Here is a 22586-nt window from a genome sequence, read left to right as displayed (position 1 = left end):
CCATATAACTAACACACTAACAATGATCAGACTCCTAAGAAGTAAGCTTTTATCACAGTAACAGTGTCGAAACAGTATTATTCATTCAAATCTTATTTTCCAGATAAAATTGTTATGTTAACAGAATTACTTCTCAGTTGTTCAATTAAATATTCAAAGATTAAAAAAAAACCCAAATAGAATTAATGCCTAAACAGCTCAGTTTAGGGGGAATAATATGGATTCAATTCAACATAGCGTCTGTTGTTGCCACAGCAAGAATAATAAATAGATCATAATGTAGAAATAAAAATCAACTATTTAGATTGCTGGCATCTCTTACTCATGTCTGTAAATTAAATATGTTCCTCAAAGAATTTCTGTCCGTAAAGTACTGATTTTTCTTATAGTTAAGACAGTGTTTCAAGGGGAAAACTGATTTTCTTAAGTAATGGAAGTAAATAATGTCTGTAAGGGAGCTGATTAATCTCTATTTTAATAGATTATTTCAGTATTTCACTGTTGCAACAGAAAGTGTAGCCTCTCAGTTCACCCTCTGTCCATATTTAACCTTGATGAGGGTAAACCCATTAGCAAGGGCAAGTTATTCTCTGCAAACAATTTTGTTCTTCCTCAGTGAAATTCATGGCTGCTGAGGTAAGTACATAATAATAATAGGCAATGGACAAAAGTTATTAAGGTTGTTTGCAGAAGTCAAATATCAAGGTGCTTTTAAAGGGAGCCTTTAAGTTATAAAAGGAGCCCTATGGCATCTGTGTCTTCTGTTATTTAGTAAAGACTTCTACCACCCAGTAACACCTGTTTTTCCTTTTTAACACAAGTCATGTTGTCCTGTAAATCAGATTTATAGGAAGGATATTTCTTTATTAGTTGCAAGTCAGACAATGGTCAGTAGAAGTAATCCTCTGGGCAAAATTATTCCCAGCCTCAGCTTCAAACAAGGTTTGATTCATTTATTATATTCTCAGTGTATATGCAGTGGTAGGGTTTGCTGTGGTTTTATATTTTGGCACCACCCTGTAATACATGTACTATCATGCTGTATTCTCAGGGAACAAATTCCCATGGTACTATTACATTTGCAGACCACTTTATGGGATAATTAAGATAAAGGATATTGTGAATTCCATAAATATCCCACAAACTACACAGAAGTATGTCAAGACTTAAAAAATTGTAGCTAAAGCCTACGAAAAGGCTGCAGTAGATTTGGGAAACAAGTGATTCCTACAAGGAATCAAGCATCTGAAATATAATGTTAGACTGCAGTTTTGGTGATCTACTTCAGATTCTTTTAGATATCGTGGGTTATTAAGTAACTAAATTATATTCAAGTAATTCAGCACCTGCTTCATCAAGCTACAGAATATGGAATTAGATATAGACCACTTCAGCTTCACTGATTTAATTATGTAGTAGAGACAGACTGGTGAATATACATTAATCCTATGAAATTAAATCAAGAAAATTAGCTGAAGATATTCCTAGGGGCCTATTTGGTGTCTATTTGCATAAAATGCTGAATTACCTGCTTACTGATATCACTTTTTCTTGTGATGAGAAATAGAATGGAACTGAAGAACTGAGTTTACATAAAATTTTAAGCAGAAATGTACACGTTCAAACAAGAAATCCATTTAACTCTGGCTCTGACAACAGCTAATACCAGATCATTAGAGCATAAGAACAGAATGGGTATATAACTTTTCCACTGGTGTTTTCTAATATGAAGTATAGAGGCTACACTGTTATTTTCTTTATGATCAATTATGTGTGATGGACCTTGATTCTATTATTATTTTCTGAATCAGTTTGTTACTCTTTTCTGGTCTCTTCAGTATCCTGTATGATGTATGCAAGTATGATGTATCGTGTACACTCTGAAGAAGTATGGTATGAATAACCCGGCTGGAGATCCCTTCCCCCTCTCTGCTGGGGAAACTTTACCCTATCCTAGCTGAACCAGGACAAAGCAATATCATAATTTTATTTTATTAAAGCAAAACATTAGTGTAGTAAATTTATTGAAATAAAACATTAGTAAATAATGAGATGGTAAAACATGTTTAGAAAACATACTAATGAAGTGTAGGTAGTCCTAGAATCTAAAAAAATATTTGATCTGTAAATATATTTCAAATAATTATATCAGAAATGCATTTTCATCCTTGGGGAAATATTTAAGATTCAGAGTAATTTCCATTTTTGGTTGGAGACAAAATGGAATTTTGAAGGACAATGACAAATAGAAAGTACAGCATGTTTAGAAAAGCTGCTATCCTGATGTATTTGCTGCACATAGCTCAAATATGAGGCACAGGTTCTGTTTAACTTATTCAGAATAGATACTTGAACCTTATTCCACCGTATCCAGAATAATTAATAACCACAAAAGCTTTAGGTGAATTATAGAATGACTCACCTGTTTTGACCAGCTCTTTTTCTTGAACCTGATAAAGCCTTCCTAGTTCATGCCTGAGACACTCCTCATGCATGCAAAGTTCTCTATTGTGTATTCCCTCATTGTTCTAATATATCATCCAAGTGTTTTGTATTTTCCATGATTTGTTTTATTTGCAGTATTTATTAATCTCCTTGTTTTGGTTTCAGGTCTCTCTTGGACTTCTACATGCTCGAGCTACTCATATCCTCTGGCCTCCACAACGCTGGCAGAAGTTACAGCCTATGCTACCTCCAGAGCGCAAACCACTCCAGAGAGAGCAAGAGTAATCTGAATATTCAGACAGAAAAATGCTGAAGTAAAGTTTAACCAGGAAGAGTTGCAATGGTTATAACATTACCCGTAAGAGCTTTACCAAGTGTGCTTTAACATCAGGTACCATATCAGCAAATACATGTGATACCTCCATGGTAAAATGCCACCTAAGTGTAAAGTTTTATTGGGTCTTTTTGTTGGTTGTGTTGGGTTTTGGTTTTGTTTTGGGTTTTGTTTTGTTGTTGTTGTTGTTGTTGTTAATCTCAAACAGTAGTGCATTTTGCATTATTTTGGTTTCAAATAATTGGTTGTAGAAGTTTTGAAGGTTCAATTTTTCTGGGAGTGGTAAAATGCTTGACTTATTACATCTGTACCTGTGCTCTGGATAAGAAATTATTAAAACCTTCAATAAAATATTTTAATATTTTACATTCAGCTTGTTTCTTTATTAACTGAACATAACCTTTATTATTAGCATGGACTGCATATGAAAAAAAAAAACAAAACACATAATATGCTTTGGATTATCCTATAATTTCTAATACTGAAGAATCAGTACTTCTGTAGCTGAAAAGTTAATCATGTATTATGTACATTTTTTTTCAAAAAGCTAATGAGATATATATTTTTTTTAATTTTAAAGTAGCTTGTGTTTATTATTAAACTGAGTACATATTACATATTTTTAATTTCTCTTTCAGGAGTGTTTTATATAAATATTCCATGTATATCTTGCTGAAGTAGGTATTCAGTCAAAACATACCAATTATATTGCAGTATCTGAAGGTAACATTTCATTTATTTCTCTAGTAAATCATTGTTAACATTGATTGCCTCAATTCTTTGAAACTATGTAATCATCAATAATAAATACCACACAATTAATGCTATAAAGATATAATTGATATTATAAATATTCTCTGAGTATGCAGTAAAGCTTCTGCACATATTTTAAGAGAAAAGAATATGAAAAAACCCCCACATTTTCAGCTGCAAATTGATATGAGCCAGTTTATTTTTAAATTTATTGAATTTTACTTCAGATAGGATAGTACTTTAAAAATTTTTGAAATCACGTAAAAGATGTTTAAACATTTCAGCTAAAATCATGCAATTATCAGAACTTCAGATAAGTGGAAAATAAGTCTATAACTCCTTGAAGACCTGTATCTGCATATTGGTTGGGTGATAGGTTCAATCACTGTGAAAACTCTCTATTACTGTGTAACCTTCTTCTTAAATGCTCCAGCTCTGTAGGCTTTCTGAATACTTTACATGTGCCATAATCATTCTTTGTTCCAAGAATCTCTTCCATAGGTCTCTGAACTCATCTTAGTTAAAACTAATGCAGTTTGTTTGGGTGTTAATTGCAGTAAATTAACAATTATTTTGATTGGCACAAGGTGATTGAAAGCAGTAGTTTGCAAACTTTTAAAAAAATATTAATTAAGAAAATTGAAAAGAGTTCAAGAAATTTCCTGCAGTCATAATTAATTTTGGTGACAAAGATACAAACACACATCCATGAAAGGACAATGAAAGAGACAAACATGGAAAGAAGTGGAACAAGACCAGATTAGATCAGCTCTATTTCTCTTGCTTGGTCAGTTGTTAATTTTCCTTCTTTCTAATTGTTCAGTCCCTCCCTCCTCCTCTTGTTGAGTATCAAATAGCCAGAAGTTCATTCGTATATTGATGATTGGAAAATTTCATTGACTGTTCGTGGTGGTTTAAGCCCTGCTGGGACCAAAGACCACATTGCCGTTACCGTTGTCCCTCCCCCACCCTTAGCCGGTTGGGCTGGCAGTGAGGCACAAACCCCGGGTTAAAATAAGAAGAAATTTAATACAACAGTGTGATAAACAATCTGAACAACAGTAGCAATGATAACAGCATTAAACACCAATAACAGTAAGCAAGACAAACGATACACAGAGAAATACCACAAATGGTCACGGAACAGCTTCCCGCCACCAAGCCTACCAAGGAAAAAGTAAAGGTTCCCGCGCCAGACCTGATGTCAGCATGGTATGAATAACCCTGCTGGGGATCCCTTCCCCCTCTCTCTCTGCTGGGGAAATTTAACCCTATCTTAGCTGAACCAGGACACTGTTCTGATTCACTAATACATATTCTGAAAAACCACTGCCAGAATTCTATCAATGAAAACAAAGGCTTTTGTTCCTCAGTTATTATCTTAATTATATTTTTCTATTCATGTTGTCTAAAGATACCGCCAAATGTGTCTGCATCAGCTACATTTCCAAAAACATTCTTTGAATTTCCTTAGGACTGCAGACCTTATTTTCCAAATGGACAAGGATCCAGAGATATGTGAGAACAAAATTACAGATGAGGTAGAACCAAAAGCTGCATGCAAGCTCTTAGGGGGTGCCAGATCTTGCAGCCCAAGAGAGTTGAAACTGCTGAAACTTCATGTCCCCAGGTCCATCCAGCAGCAAGGTCAAGCATGCATTCCCTGTGGGTGCGCGCACACACACACACACACACACACGCACAATGTTACATCCATATTCATGTGACTGGCCCCACACATCAACACAGACAAAACCATTCGGTACTCACATAAACATGAACAGCACCAGTGACCTCCTCCTGTTTTGCTGTCTAATCAGGATGAAAATATCTAAGTGGGATATATATACAAGTAATATATACAAATATATACAGCGTGGATGCCTCCAGCTTCAGACACCCATTTTGCCCAGTATACAAAATCCTAGTCTGCCCGTTTTCTGGCACCTAGACAAGCAAACTCCCGGACATGCTCTGGTGGAATGCTTCAGTAACTGACTTAGGCACCCAGTCCATCCAGGTCCATCCAGTAGCTGGGTCCAGATCCTCACTCTCCCCATGCACACTTGTACACACACAAATGGGTCTCCCAATCGAACCACAGTCTCGGCAGCTGGCTGGGACCCCACACTGCCTCTGTTAGCCAAAGCTGTCTGTGGTATCACCTGTAGGGACACCCTCACCCCACCCTCCAGGCTATGTTCCTCACTTGCTGGCTGGTCCTGCTTGGTGCTGGCCAGCATCATTCACTGACAGCACAACTTCATCGCACCCCATACTGATACCACAGGTACATGGGCCTCCCAACCCTGGTTCATGCCAGCCACTGCCACTCAGAGCTTCCCCGCACATGTACACAGCTCAGGGAGCTCTGCACCCAGGAAAATAATTAAAAATGGAGTCTGAAGATGAGTTAGACTGCACTGCTCAGGTTCAGGCATCAACAGGCCAGCACCTGTTTATGTGTGATTGACTCCTTTCATACCCTTCTGTCTATTTTTCCACACTTGATCCTCCCTAAACCACACTTGTTTCCCTGACTTTGATCCCATAAACATCCCACAACAGGTTTTGTGCAGTAGAAATGCTCTTCCCTGCACCCTGCAGCAAGCCCCATACCCCTGGGCAGTGTCACCATGTAGAGCAACCCAGAGAGCCTCCCCACTGACTCCTGGTGTTGGCTATCCCCTGTGGGGCTGGTGAAGGGCTTTATGCCTCTGACTCGATTATTGAGGTTCTCCCCTGCCATTATGCTTCTGTGCTCCTTCATGGGTGTGAGGATGAGACTTTCACTGTCTACTAACTCTTGTAGTAATAGCCATGGAGGAGCTAAATCATCCTATTATTTGGCTTCCCCCAGCTGTCATTGTCCCTCTAGGCTCCTTTGTGTGGAGACCAGCTCTTTATCACATAAATTTGTACAAGCTGTAAAAGTTTAAATTTCCCAAGTATTCAACAGTCACAGTTTATAAATATATGTATGTAAATATAGGTGAATAAATATTTATGAATTTATATGGATATATAGGATATACATGATAGAATGATGGAATAGGGAATATGCCTATTAAGTTTGAAGATGTTACAATGTAAGGACTGACATAATTTTTGAGAATGGTATTAGACTGCAGTGATCTGAATTCACTAATGATGAGCACAGAGTCTGGTGGAATAATCATACACAATACTGGATTGAATTAAAAAAAAATGGAGATTATTGTGGATTGTAGTTGAGCATGAATCAACAATGTTCTGTTGTGAATAAGAAAAATAGCACACTTTGTAAACAGCACTGTGGGAGAGCTGAGCACGCACGCAACCAATGTGGTCAAGCAATGCCCGTTTATTACAACTAAGAAAGCCCTTTTATAATGTTCTCCCCCACACATGAGTAACATGCAGTACAAGTCCTCAAGATTGGACAGTTAACTTAGCCCGCGCTTTAAACCTTCTTATGATTGGATAAAAAGTGCCACATCAGCCTTGCCAGGCTTCCTGCCTTGGGTAACTTCCTCTTCCGTCCCAACCCCTTCTGGGGGTTGTTTGTCTAGTCGAGTTTCTCCCCTCTCATTCAGGGTCACATCCTTATCGAATTCTTGCTCAGGCTGAGGCTCTTATCAGTTCTTACGCAGGATTGATCACATGTCCATTCTCTCACAGAAAGTCCTCTAGAATCCCAACACAGCAATACAGACTGTAAACACAGGAAACAATATTCCTGCTTCATTCATTTACAGTATGATTTTAGGCACAATATTAAAAAAAAAAAAAAAAAAAAAAAAAAAAAAAAAAAAAAAAAAAAAGGGGGTGGGGGACAACTGGAGTCTTTAGAGAGAAACAACAAAAATTAAGAGAAACCAGAAAAATATGAATTATGAGAAATGTTGGAGGAACTTGGCTTTTAATTTAGTTGGAGAGTCTGAGGCACAGTCTTCAAAATCATGAAATGTTGCTGTGTAGTAGAAGAGAATCATTGGTTCTCCAAGGCCATCATGTACAGGAAGAGAACTAACAGACTTACAATGCAGCAATTAAGACCTTTAGATTACACATGGATAAAGAAACATTTGAATTTTAAAAATAATAAAACATTCAAATAGATTAATTTTTATTGCAAGATTGGGGGTTTTTGGTGTTTCTTTTTTGTTTGTTTGTTGGGGTTTTTTTTTGGTTTTTTTTTTGTTTTTTTTTTTTTCCTAATCAAGCCTGCTTGTACTTTGAGACAGGAGGATGGATTAACTAGACTTTGAGATTCACATCAGCTATTTTATACATTCTCTCATTAGGTATTCTGTGATTGGTAAACTTGGTGGAACCTTTGATGCTGGACAGGCAGGCAGTTACAACATCTACTTCCTTTAGACTTACAGGGTTTGTTATGTGAAAATCTAACAGTGTTACAGTAGCCTCATGCACCACTTTCTTCTAATAAGCATCTAAGGAATCTGATTCCTGTAAGTTATTTTGTTACATGTTGGCATCAGATTAATGTACATGACATTTTACATCATCACATAGCTTAGTGAATGGAAATAGCTTAATGAAACAATAAGCATTTGAGTAAGATAATGTAACAGGTCATTCAGTATCTAGGGCATGAACAGCAAAACTATGTTGCCAAAGCAGAAAGGACCAAGCCGTGGCACTAAAACATGACCACATATTTAAAGTCTGGTGGAATAAAATTTTATTTATATAATAATATATTCATTTTTCAACATTCGGGTGAGAAACACAAAGCCTGTTCTGGCAGTAATGAAATCAGTGGCAAATTCTCATGGACTAAAGCCATCATGATTAGCTTTCTAAGTCAGCATCTTTCTCTGACCACAGGGCTTGTGTTTTGGTGCTGGCTCACATCTGCAATGCAACAGGGAATTGGTTTCATGGGAGTTAAACAAGAATGAGCATAAGTGAGAAGTGGGTCGTTAAGAAATTAAAGAATGTCAGGATATTTTAAAACTTGATTTTTTTTAAAGGTGGAGGAGTCCTATAAATACCTTTCCTATGGCCCCAGACACACAATTGTCTTGAGTGTATGCCAGACTGCACTTGTAGAGCAGGGAGAGATGTTGCAAGCTGATCAGGAACTGATAATCTTTGCAGACATGAGCACCTGCATCTGAGAGTGACAGAACAAAGCTATGTACCTCAGCAAAGACTATAGCCTCATTCAGAAAACACCAACTGAGAAAGTGGAAAGCTGGTGTAAGGAACGAGGCATCATTTAATGCATATGAGGATCCTCAATTAAATGTTCAACATTTCCTGTAACAAAGAAACACCATAGCAGAAGATGTGTTGAGTTTCATTTCTTTCATCTGTTCATCCTTTAAGATACCTATATGATGCAACAAGAAGACTAGAAACCTGCCATCACATGTACAAAGTACTAGCTGTTCAGGTCTGAAGCCATCACAAAATAGATAATTTAGTACAAAGCTATCCAAGGAAAAGAAGGTAAAGCCAAGGCAAAAGATGGTGCTTTAGTGAACAGTTTACACTGCCTGGCTTCTCAAGTATTAACACTAATGAAATAATACACTTACCAGACATCAAAAATCTCATCTAAGAGAAACTCAAAGTAACATAGTGAAGTCAAGTGATGACAAATACCAGCTCTCGCTATGCATTTTTTTTTTCCCACGAATATTTAACATTCCTTTATATTTGTTTACCACACTAAAATCGGAAAGAAGTATGAACACTTCCAGCATATTACAAGTAAAATATCTGTCAGAGGCATCATTCTGTAGGCATATTGCTCAGGAGTCTAGCAGCCGATGAAGTGTGTGCTCTTGCACCACTTTGGTGATCCTTTGGTATTTTGCTATAATATGAAATGATCCTCTCCTCTTTGGAGTATTTTACTATAATCACTCTTATGATCGAGAAAATGATTACTTTCTTCCTCCCCACACCAGCATGGTCTATTCTTATCTCAGTCTACTGAGCATCTTGTCCAATTCAATATAAGATAATCATGATATGTTTGGAAAAAACCCAGAATTTCTTAGATCACAGTCTACTTTCTCAGTGGCAAGACTGTCTGCCATTCACTATTATTCATTGTCCTGCACAATTAATGTACCATTTGTGATATAATATACAGATCTAGATGAATGAAAATGATCAGTGAAAAGCAAAATTCCATGTAGAGAGCTTAACCCCCCACCATTGTATGGTGAGAGGGAAAGATTCGTCTTTTTAGAGCTAAGGTTTTCTATGGCAATATAGGCTCATAAAAAATGTAATGAAGCCATAATAATGGCAAATACTATAGAAAATGTTCTTCTGCCATAAATATCCAATTTCACCCAAGGAGGCTGGGTTTGTGTAAATAACATGTAGCAGCACTTTCTAACCATCCTATTGAAGCTGTGCTTATGTGCAGAAATAAAGTTCTTGAAGAAAACTAGAGGACAAAGGCTGTAAGAAAACCACATGGCAGTGGCGTAGGGGATAGACAGGGAATCTCAGAGACAGCAGAGCTGAAATTCTCTCCCTGAATCTGTACTCCTTGTCAATAATTCCTCTGTGTGAAGCAAATGTGCAGATTATTAAATCTGATGCCACAACTACAAACTTAATTCATCTAATGTTTTCCAATGTTTTTTAATTTAAAAAAATAAATTGCATAGCCTATTGTGGAAGTTTTAGCATTATCTCTTATGTCTCTGAATACTGTTGGTTTATTTGTTTGTTTTTTAATTTGTGAAACAAAAGACAGAAGCTGGTTTATGTAACTGCACCTCAAAAGACTTTTAAGCAGAACGTTACACAGAAAATATTGCCAATATTTAAACTATGTCTTCTTGATGGGAAGTGTCATTGGATGAATGGCTCACCTTTGGATGGTTTAGTAACTGAAAACCTGAATATGCAGATTATTTAAAAAATGCAGTAGCTGTTTCTGAATATTGGGTTATCCTGATCATACAGTGACGCAAACTTTATTTTAAAAAAATGTTTAATTTTTGATAACTTGTTGGAATCATATTAACCCACCACATCATGTACTATCTTCCTCATCCCACTCACAAATGTCTCAGGATTTTATTTAACAACTACCTTTTTTCATATCCTCCTATTAAATGTCAAAATTGAATTTTACATCCTTTGGAAGCTAAAATGTACCACTCATATTTTTTTCTTATACACATTTCAATTAACAAATGAAACATGTAACAGCATTTTTTTTTAGCAGTTCCTATGGTTTTATCAATTTGATTACAAGTATTAATCAACAAATGGTCCCGAGTTTTCTGTAGGACTGTGATGCCTTAGGATCTATGATCAGGCTGTAGTCCTTAACTTTTTAACCTGCTTTTGATGAGCCTGTGATTAAAGAAATGCATTTCTTTTATTCTCCTGCATTATTCTCTCATTATGAATGGATGATTTCTGAATTTGACATGAAATACCTTAAGAGTTCAGATAAGTAGTCCATTTGTCCAGTAACCTGTTCTTACAGCGGTTAGTTAGTTATACTATCTATAATGAAGAGTTTGGAATAAGCTGACATAAGAGAAATTACTTTCCAAACTAAGGCAATTAAAGTTAGTGTTATACCTTGAGGCATGAAAGTCTAAATTCCTTACTTATCTTACATGCTTTCTAATGTAACTGAATGTTCTCATTATCTATACAAATGTTTAATGCTCACTTCAACAGCAACGTCTGAAAAGTCTCAGTTTGTATATAGCAAACAGCTGAATAAAGTCTAAACTTTTTTGCCTTAACTTTTCTTTACATGTGCTACCTCCTATATTAAATTGGGAGCAGATATTTCTTTGTTGGCTGCTTCTGTCTGTGGGATGCTTGGCCCACAGTATCTGTCTGAAAAATCTGGTAAATTGAAATATTTTTCTTTCAGTTCTCTTTCTTTAAGGAGGAAATAAAACATTACCCCCATAAAATATTGTGAGAAGCACCTATTAAGACTGATATCAATGTTAATGATTATTGGCATGATGTTTTATACATTTTGAGTGTCACTGATAAAGTTTATAAAGGTTAAAGGAGCAAGTAGGTGACTATGGGCAATATACATGAAGTCCTAAAGGCTGGGCCCTGAAATAGACTCCATCATCTATGCCTCCCAGAATTCCTGAAAGGTGCACAGAAAGGCTCATGCTCTAGAGTGCCAGAGTCAAAATAGGTGAAGGCTAAGAAAAGCAATATTTAAACATTGTGCTTAAGCTGATGGAGGTGAAACTGAAACCAGACCTGTAAACTTCTGTGGGTCTACAACAGTTCCAGGAAAAGCTGCTTACTAGAATTTATTGGCTGGGACCATATCCTGGTCCCAGGGTTCTTTCATTTTAAAACACGTCTTGAGAGAAAGGTCCTGAGACTTTCTTCTACATGATAGCTGAATGGCTAGTATATTTACCTACATGACAGCAATGTTCAGGCTCAAGGCTTTCCTCAGCCTGAAGAGCTGACACCAACTGGATAACCTTCTACAAAGAAATGACTGATTTGGTAGATAAGGGGAGAGCAGTGGCTATTGTACATAGAAATAATATTCAGGGAAATACATAAAACTGTGAGGAACAAAGCGCTAGAGGAAAGCTGAAATATCTTTTGCCACAGAGCTCTCAACTACAGAATCTTTTAACTTGTGACCAAGACAAGATATAACCCTTTTTAAAAGAATATCCACAATGGGAAATACATTTCTGTAAATGCCTGGCAGAATCTATAATAGCATTACCTAATGCCTAGTAGTGAGGTCAGCCAATTCTTAAGGCTCCGTTTTCAGTGAAAAGAAGGTTGTTAAGTCTCCAGAGGGAAAGAACAATTATATCTAAAAATAGAAGCAAGGTGAAGCTTGAAGTAGAGAAGCTCAGAAATGCTGACAAAAATTATGACTAAGAAGGAAACGTCCACTTTTAGTCTTTAAACAAAATATCTTTGACTTTATTTCAGTAATTATCAAGATGATTTTGGCTCCTACCAGAGGTCTAGAGTGACAGAGGGTAAATGGAAAAGCCCTACCGTGATCTTTCAAGTACTTCATGAAAATGATCTGTGTTAAGGGTATTATCTTCTCACACTGTTATAATAATAACAAAAAGATATCTTCTGCACTTTAGAGAATTGTTAGGATAAAATTAATTTCTCTTAGCTCATTTTTTTTTTTTTTTTTTTTTTTTTTTTTAATCATCCATATCAGGTGTTAGCTGACAAAGTTTTGAGTAAACAGCAGACTAGCTGTCTCTGACAATAAAAATGTGTATTTTCTCTCCTGAACGATAACAATAATTGTCCCTTGGAGATGATTCTGTCCTACATGCAGAAAAGACTTCAGAGCTTACAGTAGGATTCACAATCTAGACAGATTTTTAGGGCTACTTCATGAAGAAGGAATACGAAATGATCCATAGAACTTCTAAGCCCAGATTGATTTACCAAACTTCAGCCATTTAACTGAGGCAGTACTCATACTCGGGCCTGCATGATAGTTTTTAAAGACATGTCCCTTCAGAGCATGCCACAGGATTTATGTGGGTTGAGTCACTCTCTGAAGATGCTAGTCTCTTTTCAGTGACTAAAAGAGCGTTTGTCTGCCTCAGTTAAGTTCTATGGATCTACGTCTTGATTTTTAAATATGATTTAGTACTTTGCACTGCAGATTGCTATCAAAAAACAGGTAGGTCAAAATCAAAGTCAAATTGTCTCCTAGTTCTGCTTTAATTTTATTACACAGATTAATCCTGAACTTGAAACTTTTCATCCCACAAAATTATGTAACTGCAGGTTTCCCCAAATGCTGATTTCTTTCTTGATAGATTGTTCACAGATGGAGAAAAAGACCTTAAGATTTTAAAAACTAATTTCCTCCAAACCTAATATCTATTTTTTTCACAGAAACAGAAGATTTACACCTTTGCTTTAATGCACATATATCAGACAGTTTATACAGAATTCTGTGGATTACATCTTATTTTACACAAAGAGAACATCTGAATAACATCACTCTACAGGTGAGTTAGAAAGTTCACAGTCCAGGCAACTTGTATTTTGTGTTAGCCTTTTTGTGGATTACTGTTAGCTTTACATTAAAAGTTTTTTATTAATCCCGTTCATGTTGCCTAGTCTTGAAATTATTAGGGTTTTTTTAATGTGAGCAAGTGGAACAATATATACTTTTTTCCTAAATGTTCACAGAAAAAATGTTGAAATATTTGTTCTAGATTTTAACAATGAACTCCAAAATTAATTATATAAGTAAAGTATTTTTTAATCTATGCTAAATCTAGGTAGTACCTAGAATATTCAGAAAAATAAGAGGTTTTGTTCTCTCTCTACAGTTGGTTAAACTTATTTGGATTGGTTTACGGCACAATTCCAAATCTGACATTGAGTCTTCAGTAACTGGGTACCAAGCATGAAAGGGCCTGTTCTTCAGGGACTGACTTTTTAATGTTTTTTGAAAATCAGGTGTTTCTCCGTTCAAAGCATCCAAAATGAAATGCTTGACTTGCAAAATCACTAGCCACTACTGAAAATCACTGCAAGGGTGTGATATTAATTTTGAACATATTTGCTCTTTTGCTAACTGGTTAAAAAAAGAAAACTATTTCCTCTACCTTTTCTCTATGAATAAGCTCTATTTGAAACAGACCCTTCTCAGAGGCAGGCAGATCAAAATTATTAAAAAACACTGAAAACTTCTGATGGAATTTTCTAAAAATACTTAAATGCATGAATAAATGCATTACCTTGAATGAAAGGTAAGGGAACTTTTACTCTAAATAATTTTGGGATAAATCCAAAGAATGATTTAGGTATCTAGCAGTCAGCACAAGTTATTTAGCCTATCATATAGATACAGAGAGTCTAATATCTGTTGCCTATTTGCTTCTCTATCTTTCTCTTTCTAACTCACACACACACACACACACACATACACAGATGTTACTTATTCCTGTTGTTATCTAAAGTATGAAAAGCTACATTCACAAAAGGTTTCAGGTGCTACACTACTTCTTGAGTGAATTAACATCTTCAGTCTAAATACCCAGGCTCCTCATACAAGAAACAAGAATTGGCTCTGGAAGAATGAGATTTCCAAAGTGCACTGAACAAGACAACATCCAAATTGTGCAAAAGCAGGAAAGTTAAATATTGCATCAATCCTAGTAAATCAAAAGTGCCTGGGAAGTGTCTCAGGCATTGTTTTCTATCAGGAAAATTAGTACTTTTTCAAGCAACATCCAGGAGTGTTCAGGAATTTACATGGGCCTGTGACCATTTGTATAGACGGTTTGAATGCAGTGACCCTACTTTGGAGAATAATAACCTATTTAATAATGTGAATGTGGGACATTGGTATCAGTGGCAGAGAATGAATGGTCCTAGACACACTTAATTTACCAATATGGATATAACATAAAGCAGTTGGTAGCCATTGCTTTTCTAGGATATAGACATACCTCTGTTCTTTGCAGCATCTACCAGAATCAGTTACTAAACAGCTGTTTTCCATGCTTCTTATTCATGTTCCAGTTTTCCTTTGTTAGACTATTTGTCTAGTGTGCAGAAAAGCCAGTATCTACACCACAGGAAGGATTTCTATCTGTATTGTCTGAAAAAACAATGTCATCTTTTTGTATTTTAGCAAAAAATTTGTACATGGCTTTTACAGGGCTCGTGGCCTAGATAATCTGTGCATTTGATTCTCTCTTCGTACCGCCTTTTTTTGTCCTTGCAATGTCTTGCTGCTCTGAGATGCTATTTAGCAAAAGTATCTCTTTTTCTTTTTTCTGAGAATTTCCTTAATCTCTGCACTTTCAAAAATCAATATGGAATATTTTCCCATGAGTATTTACTCAGAAACTCAATGACATTGTCCTTATTTTTTCTTCACAACTTCCTTTCAAAAAGTCCTTCCTTGGATCTATAAAGACAGCCATTTCTACTCTCTGATCTATGCGTTTGCAGGTTTTGCTAACCTGCTCTGACAGCCTTACTCTCCCTTCTTTGGGGTTATTTTTCAGTTTTCTTCCTTGGGAAAAAACAAAACGAAGCAAAGCAAAACAAAACAAAATACAAATCAAAACAACAAACAAACCCCCTCCTCTCTGAAAAAAAACAAACGCACAGTTTTAGCCTGGACATATCTGCACAGAGAAGGAAGGTAAGTGTTTTCAATACAAGGCAGCCCCTGCTCACTGCTGCCTCAGCTCCTCTGACCTCTGCTGCACATTCCCATGAACAGTGAGTGTCTCTGCAGTTTCCCTCATCAGCAGTGCCAGCAGCAGCCTTGAAGTGAAAGCTGTAATAGTTTGGAAGCCTTTGCAATATTGCTTAAAAAAAATCAGTAAATATATTGGAGAAAGAGACACTGTTTATCATATCATGTACTCTGTCAGGTGCACCCACCCAATGAAAACAGGGCTTCTTGGCTGCTGCAGTGTAGCAGCTATTGAGTGCCCCTGTTCTTAGGGCTTCACGGTAGTTGGGGCCTTTGGCCAATGGGAACCGCTACTGACTACAGATCAGATTCAGCCTGAGTATAAATGGCTCCCCTGGAGTATGCTTCAGTTTTTAGGACTCTCCCCTTGGACTAGGATGCTGTCCAAGGAAGTTCCTTGAGGTTATTTGGGTTGGGACACTGCCCTGAGAAGTTCCTCGAGGTTGAGAGGCCTCATTGTTAAGAGAGTGATAAAGCGTTTTGTGTCGTCATTGAACCCTAGGAAGTTTTTTCTGTTTTCCTCTCATGGGCATTCAGTCTTGTAGTTGAAAGGTTGCAGAGAGCTAGTTAGTTGTATGGATAATAAATTTTCAGTTTTTGGTGATTATTTGTTTATTTTGAGAGCCTCCATAACATGCTCTCATACAAGGTAGAGATGGAAGAGAGCCTTGGCCAAGAGAGTAAATCTGCCATTTTCCAACAGATCCTGGTGAAACACAATGCCTGTTTGTCCCACAGATTGATGAATTGCCTGTATGTGAGTAACAGATCAGGATCCTTCTTTCCCCCTCAGTGCTACATGTTGGAGGGACTGCCATGGTTGTTGGGGACATCTCCCCCAAGTAAATGCAATATGAAACATGTCAGTGTCTTGGAATGTCTAATTTTGTTTTATAAATAGTATTTTTTAAAACTGTGTGCTGCCTAGCTGATGTCTGAAACAAACATATCCTTTCAGAATGGAAATATAAAAATGTATGTCATTTAAATGAGCATATAGATTCAAACTCTTTAATTATAGACTGCAAAGTTTAAAATTATAGATAATTAATTAAGAAAGCACATGTTCAGCACTGATGCTGCTCCAGCTCTTTAAACATCAGCCAATTAAGGAAATTGAAGAAACTGAACTGATGAGCAGTGTTTATTTACAATAATCTGCCCTTAAGCCTACGAATGGGTTCAAATACACATTTTGCTCATTTCTATCTGCATGGATGAAAGGTGTCTGTATGAATAAAACTAATTAGTTACCAAGGGAAAATCTACACTGTTAAGTTGCAATCAAAATTGATGGACCTCATCGAAGGTTTAGCATATTACAAGAGCTGCCAGTGCTTGAACAGAAATAGGATAATTCCCTTAATTAATGCAGATAGTTAGTATTCTATTTAGAGAGAAAAAGCTGCAATGATAGAAAAGAGAAGTTTTCTTTTCCTAATGTAAGGAAAATACATATATTTATGGCAAGTCACAGACATGTCTTTTAACCTACTTTCAGTATTTATAGAATATTCCAGTGTCATAGAATTGTTAGTAATTCTGTTATGCATATTGAAGAAATCATTTCATAGCCACAAAATATAAAACAGTTAAGAATTTATGTTTTTTTCGAGTTTCATTTAGAAACTCTTATGTGTATGTCCCCTAGGGAGACACACAATAGAAACTTCATGTTTAACATTATCAAAAAATAATGGTACTATAAATGCAGGAATATTTAGGTAAATCATTTAAATACTTGCCACTTGTTTACTGAACATGATGAATGTGTTGTCCTGTTATGAAGAAATGTTTCAGGGCAGGAAACTGCAGTTTTGGAAGCATCGGCTGGTGAATAGTGCACCTTGTCTGATGGAAATATCTTGAAAATGTAAAAAGCTTTTTAAAATTCTTGGAATCTTAAGTGGAGCTATGGCTGCTGGCAAAACCCCATAAATAAATAAAAATCCTCAGTGCTTCTGTTTGAAGCTTGTTTATGGTCCTCAAAGGGTGAGTGTCTGCCTGGCTGCCCACAGTCCCTGAGGTCCAGTGCTCCTGTTCTCACCCAGCAGTACCTCCTTGCCCAGCCCCAGCAATGTAAGGGCAAAATATGATGAGCTTGGAGGGTTGATATACACTGAATGTTTATTTTACTTGGCAAAAATAACACATCAGAAGAGCAGCTTACCTCCTGGGGTAGTTGAAGGCCATGTGTGAGAGTGTAGCTGTCTCACTGCCTCATTCCTTGCCTTGTCTTACTGTTGTTTCTTCATTATCCAGGTACAGCTTCTCATTTTGTCTTTTCTGTTTACCATATCTCTTCCGGAATTTTTCCAGTCTGTAACCTCTGGCAACAATTAGCTGTAACTAACATGCAAATTAGAGCCAAAGTGTTAAAATTTTATGCTTTCTGCATGTGCTTTCTCTAACTATTCATTTTTTGTATTTAAGAATGATTTTGGAATTTATGTGTTGGCTATCATCTTCGCTACCAAATCTGTGTGCTTACATGAGTTCACTGGGCAGAGAAAGCCTATTATCAGGGCTAAATCTTGATTTAAAGTTTGCCACAGCAGTTTGTGAATGACAGAACAAATCCCATAATTATCTTAATCCCACCTTGGTTGTATACACATTTACATCTGCAAAAACAACCTAAAAATCTGCTTTAGGTATGATTTTAAATTTTGATACTGCAACCTTGGTGACAGGAGAATCCTAATTTCAATGCAATAGCAACTGAAAGAGTTGTGTGATTGGGTGGACAATATTTGCTCCTGCCCTGATCTCATCTATTGGGATTCAAGAGGACTTTCTGTGAGAGAATGGACATGTGAGCAATCCTGCGTGAGAACAAGAATGATAAGAGACTCAGCCGAGCAAGAATGCGATAAGGATGTGACCCTGAATGAGGGGGGAGAAACTCGATGAGACAAACAACCCCCAGAAGGGGTTGGGACAGAAGAGGAAGTTACCCAAGGCAGGAAGCCTGGCAAGGCTGATGTGGCACTTTTTATCCAACCATAAGAAGGTTTAAAGCGCGGGCTAAGTTAACTGTCCAGTCTTGAGGACTTGTACTGCATGTTACTCACGTGTGCGGGAGAACATTATAAAAGGGCTTTCTTAGTTGTAATAAATGGGCATTGCTTGATCACATTGGTCTTGTGCGTGCTCAGCTCTCCCGCAGGTGGCGTCCCTGGATGGGGCCCTCAAGATTGGCACAAAGTCTTCACTGAGGAGGACTCTTCGGAGTGCAATCTGGGGTGGAGAAAGCCGGTCGAAATATCCAGACTCTGTCCCAGTGTCTGAAAGTGAGAATCAGCACGCTGTCACTTTATAAGGGAAAGTGAAAGGAAAAAGATAAAAGGGAAGACATGTGAAAAGCGGCGGCCGGGTAGGAATGGAGTCAACCCATGCCAAGGATGAACAGACAGTGGTGAAACTTCTCCAGTATATCCTCTCAATGAGAGGAATAAAATATGATAAGTCTGCTCTGGAAAGTTTATTAATATGGAGCTGAGAAAAGGGACTTATACCGAGTGTAGGTCTCACGTTTGATGTATCTACCTGGCAGTCTATAGGGAAACAGCTCTGGGATTCGATCAGTAATGGGAGAAAGTCAGCAAAAGAAGTGAGCAGCTATAACACACTCTGGAAACAAATCCAAGAGACATTGCAAGAGCTGAGCAATGAGCTTGCAGCTGTTGCTTTTGCCTTTGCAGCGACTGGAGTGGCTTCTAACTCTGACAATCCACCTCCAATGCCTGTGCCCCTAGCGGCTCCTGTCGCATTAGGTCAGGGAAAAAATCCATTTGTTTCATCAACTGCACAACCAGGACCGCGGCGGGCAGCGGCAGCTAAACCGAAAGCTGCACAGTTGGGAGCTGAGAACATTGGAAGTGTGCCTGATGCCGTCAGGAAGGAGAATGAGGTGGCATTGGAGGAGTCCAGCAGTGGTTGGGGCGTGGAGTATGGAGTTGGCAGTGGTGGCCCAGGGCCTCCCCAAGCCCCCCTGCCCCGCCACGGAGTGACCACCTGCGGCCAAGTCTGGCACTGTGCTCTCAGCACAACCCCCATCCCCACTAAAAGCAGCAGTTTTTCACAGAGAAGGTGCTGATACCGTCATGCAGCAATGGCTTTTTATATTCTTAGTGCCTTCGTGCAGAGCCCTAGTGCTCGCCCGCTGGGTCATCAGTGCTGCTGTTTGTTCAGACTCGGTGTTTTAACTGTTACATGTGAAATACCTCCTCTAGCGGGAGGCAGTAATTCTGTGTTCATTGTTGTCTTGAATTTAGGTGCATCTCTGTACCATCTGCCTGACGGAAATATTGTCAAAAGATCATCTACAACCTTACAGGGGTTGTTGATTTTACCAGGGGTTGTAGATGCTGATTATAAAGAGGAAAATCAAAATTATGACCTGAACCCCTGTGTTCAGTAACAAAAGGGTCAAAAATTCTTCAGCTTGTTAATTTTATTGCAGCTTCCCTAATAGTATGTCAAGAAGCCACGATAACTATATCTTTTAATAACCTGGGGAAGAGGTTATGATTGTGTCTCCACAGGTCACAGTCCCCAGTGGTTACCGTCAAAGTGTGTGAGAGGCAGCCAGAACTCAAGAGCCAGCTGTGAGTGCTGTGGATGCCCCTGTACAACGGTTTGCTATGTCTTTGACTGATCATTTAAGCAGAATGTATGGGTGATGTTTGCTACTGCAACAGGACAAAATACACTACAGTTACCAACTCTTAATAGAGAAAATGATAACAGTGATTGCCACTCCTTAATGTAATATATAGGCTTACTAGTCACTAGTGAAAGATGTAGTTTAGATGAAATGTAGTTATTAATGAGGATGAAACGCTATAAGAATGTGTATATTCAACTTTCTTTGTTTAGCAATAATAAGAATTAAGAACTCAAGTGTTTAACGTTATTAGAAACTCCGTTGGTTTTCCCCCTGGAGTGGTGGCCAGGCTCTGGATGGAACCCAACAGGAGGATGAAATCAGATATTTCCGCTCAAAGAAAATTGCCAGTTATTTTGGCCTGTTGATTTAGAGGCTGGACCTGCTTGCAGCGGTGTTGGATGCCTCACCTACGGATGGACACATCACGTAGGACTTCCAGTTTACAGGGAATGGTACTCTGAATTCTTGCTGTATCCAGGGTTCCCTAGCGATTGTGGATCTGAGTGTTAGTACTCCATTAAGTAGGTGTGCTACTCCATATTTTCCTTACTGTTTATTTTTGTAGTATTGAGTCAATATCCCTTAATTATGGGTAGTGAAATTAGCTTACTCTTTTTAACTAGTAATTGTAATTGCTGTATTGTTTTAGCCTTCTGTGGAATTATTTAAGTTTTAAGTTTGTCTAACCCTTAATTGATACAGCTCTCAAACAAGTCTTGCAGGTGCCCATTGCAAAACAAAGAAAGGGGAGATCTGATAGGCAACGGCCTTACACAACCTCTGACACATGGTTGGTATAATCAGACAGTCTAGCTAAGATGGCAAAATGTGACTCCTTCAGCAGTACCGGTAAATGACACTTGGTTTTGTGGTGACGCTTGTACGATGGGTTTACATCTTGAAGAAGGAAGAATTTTTAATAATGATTCAGCTAAAAGGTTACCAATTACTGGATGGTTAAAGGATTTGGGTTTTTTTTGGAATAACAGTTTTAATTGTCATTATAATCTTTTAATGATGTTAAACTGTGTGTGGAAGTGTTTAATGAGAACGATGGACCGAACAATAAAAGGGGTCTAGATCACTCGAAAACAAAAAGAGGGATTTGTGGAATGGCTGGAAAACAACGGCCATATTATGAGCAATTCGAGCCAAGTGGCCTCACTGTAACAACAGGATGTATCTGTTTTGAAGAACACCTGCAAGGACAAGGGCCTGAGAAACTGCATGCGTAGTAAAAAGATAAGGAAGCTGGACTGTTGAAAACAAGATGTTTGACTAGTAGGAGAGCAGCGCATGGACACCACACTGGGACCAATCACAGGATGGTTGAAAGAGTTGTTACAAAGGGGAATTGTTGTAATTATTGTAGTTATCATGTTTGCTGTTATTTTGCCATGCTTAGTTTCTTGTAGTAGACATTCAGTACAAAAGGGCCTGCAAGAAATTTGGATTGCTCAAAAACAAAAAGAGGGATATGTTGGGATTCAAGAGGATTTTCTGTGAGAGAATGGACATGTGAGCAATCCTGCATGAGAACAAGACTGATAAGAGCCTCAGCCTGAGCAAGAATGCGATAAGGATGTGACCCTGACTGAGGGGGGAGAAACTCGACGAGACAAACAACCTCCAGAAGGGGTTGGGACGGAAGAGGAAGTTACCCAAGGCAGGAAGCCTGGCAAGGCTGATGTGGCACTTTTTATCCAACCATAAGAAGGTTTAAAGCGTGAGCTAAGTTAACTGTCCAGTCTTGAGGACTTCTACTGCATGTTACTCACGTGTGCGGGAGAACATTATAAAAGGGCTTTCTTAGTTGTAATAAACGGGCATTGCTTGATCACATTGGTCGTGTGCGTGCTCAGCTCTCCCTCACTCATCATTCCAGCTGAAGAAACAACCAGTGCAAAACAGTTAAATAAATAATGTTATCCCAGTCTGTTCATGTGAAATAACTCTGTTAAGTAGTTTGAATTGTAGCTTTGCAGATGTAATAAAATATTTTAAAGTATATTTTGAAAAATACAAGTAATTTTCCAAACTCAAACCTAAACATATTATTGACATATTGTATTGACATAAACATATTATTTACATATTTAATTGTTTCTATATTACTGATCAGTGAAATTAAAATTATGCAGTCCAATTTTAATGTAAGAAAAGAGAGTATTTTATAT

At 37.6% G+C, this 22586-nt stretch overlaps 1 protein-coding gene across 4 annotated transcripts in view; it reads left to right on the top strand.

The window, feature by feature from the left end:
* The window catches only part of IMMP2L (inner mitochondrial membrane peptidase subunit 2), a 479540-nt gene extending 476427 nt beyond the window's left edge, over positions 1–3113 (top strand). For all 4 annotated transcript variants that reach the window (XM_026868046.1, XM_026868045.1, XM_026868047.1 and 1 more), the window contains one exon: positions 2611–3113. In XM_026868046.1, coding sequence (XP_026723847.1) covers positions 2611–2730 — 120 coding nt within the window. In that variant the 3' untranslated portion in view covers positions 2731–3113. The remainder of the gene's footprint in view (positions 1–2610) is intronic.
* The last annotated feature ends 19473 nt before the right edge of the window (positions 3114–22586 follow it).

Source organism: Athene cunicularia (assembly GCF_003259725.1).
Source record: "Athene cunicularia isolate RWA chromosome 1 unlocalized genomic scaffold, athCun1 chr1_part2, whole genome shotgun sequence".
NCBI classification, from domain to species: domain Eukaryota; kingdom Metazoa; phylum Chordata; class Aves; order Strigiformes; family Strigidae; genus Athene; species Athene cunicularia.
Note: the sequence above shows the minus strand (reverse complement) of the source record. Positions and strands in the feature narration are given on the sequence as shown.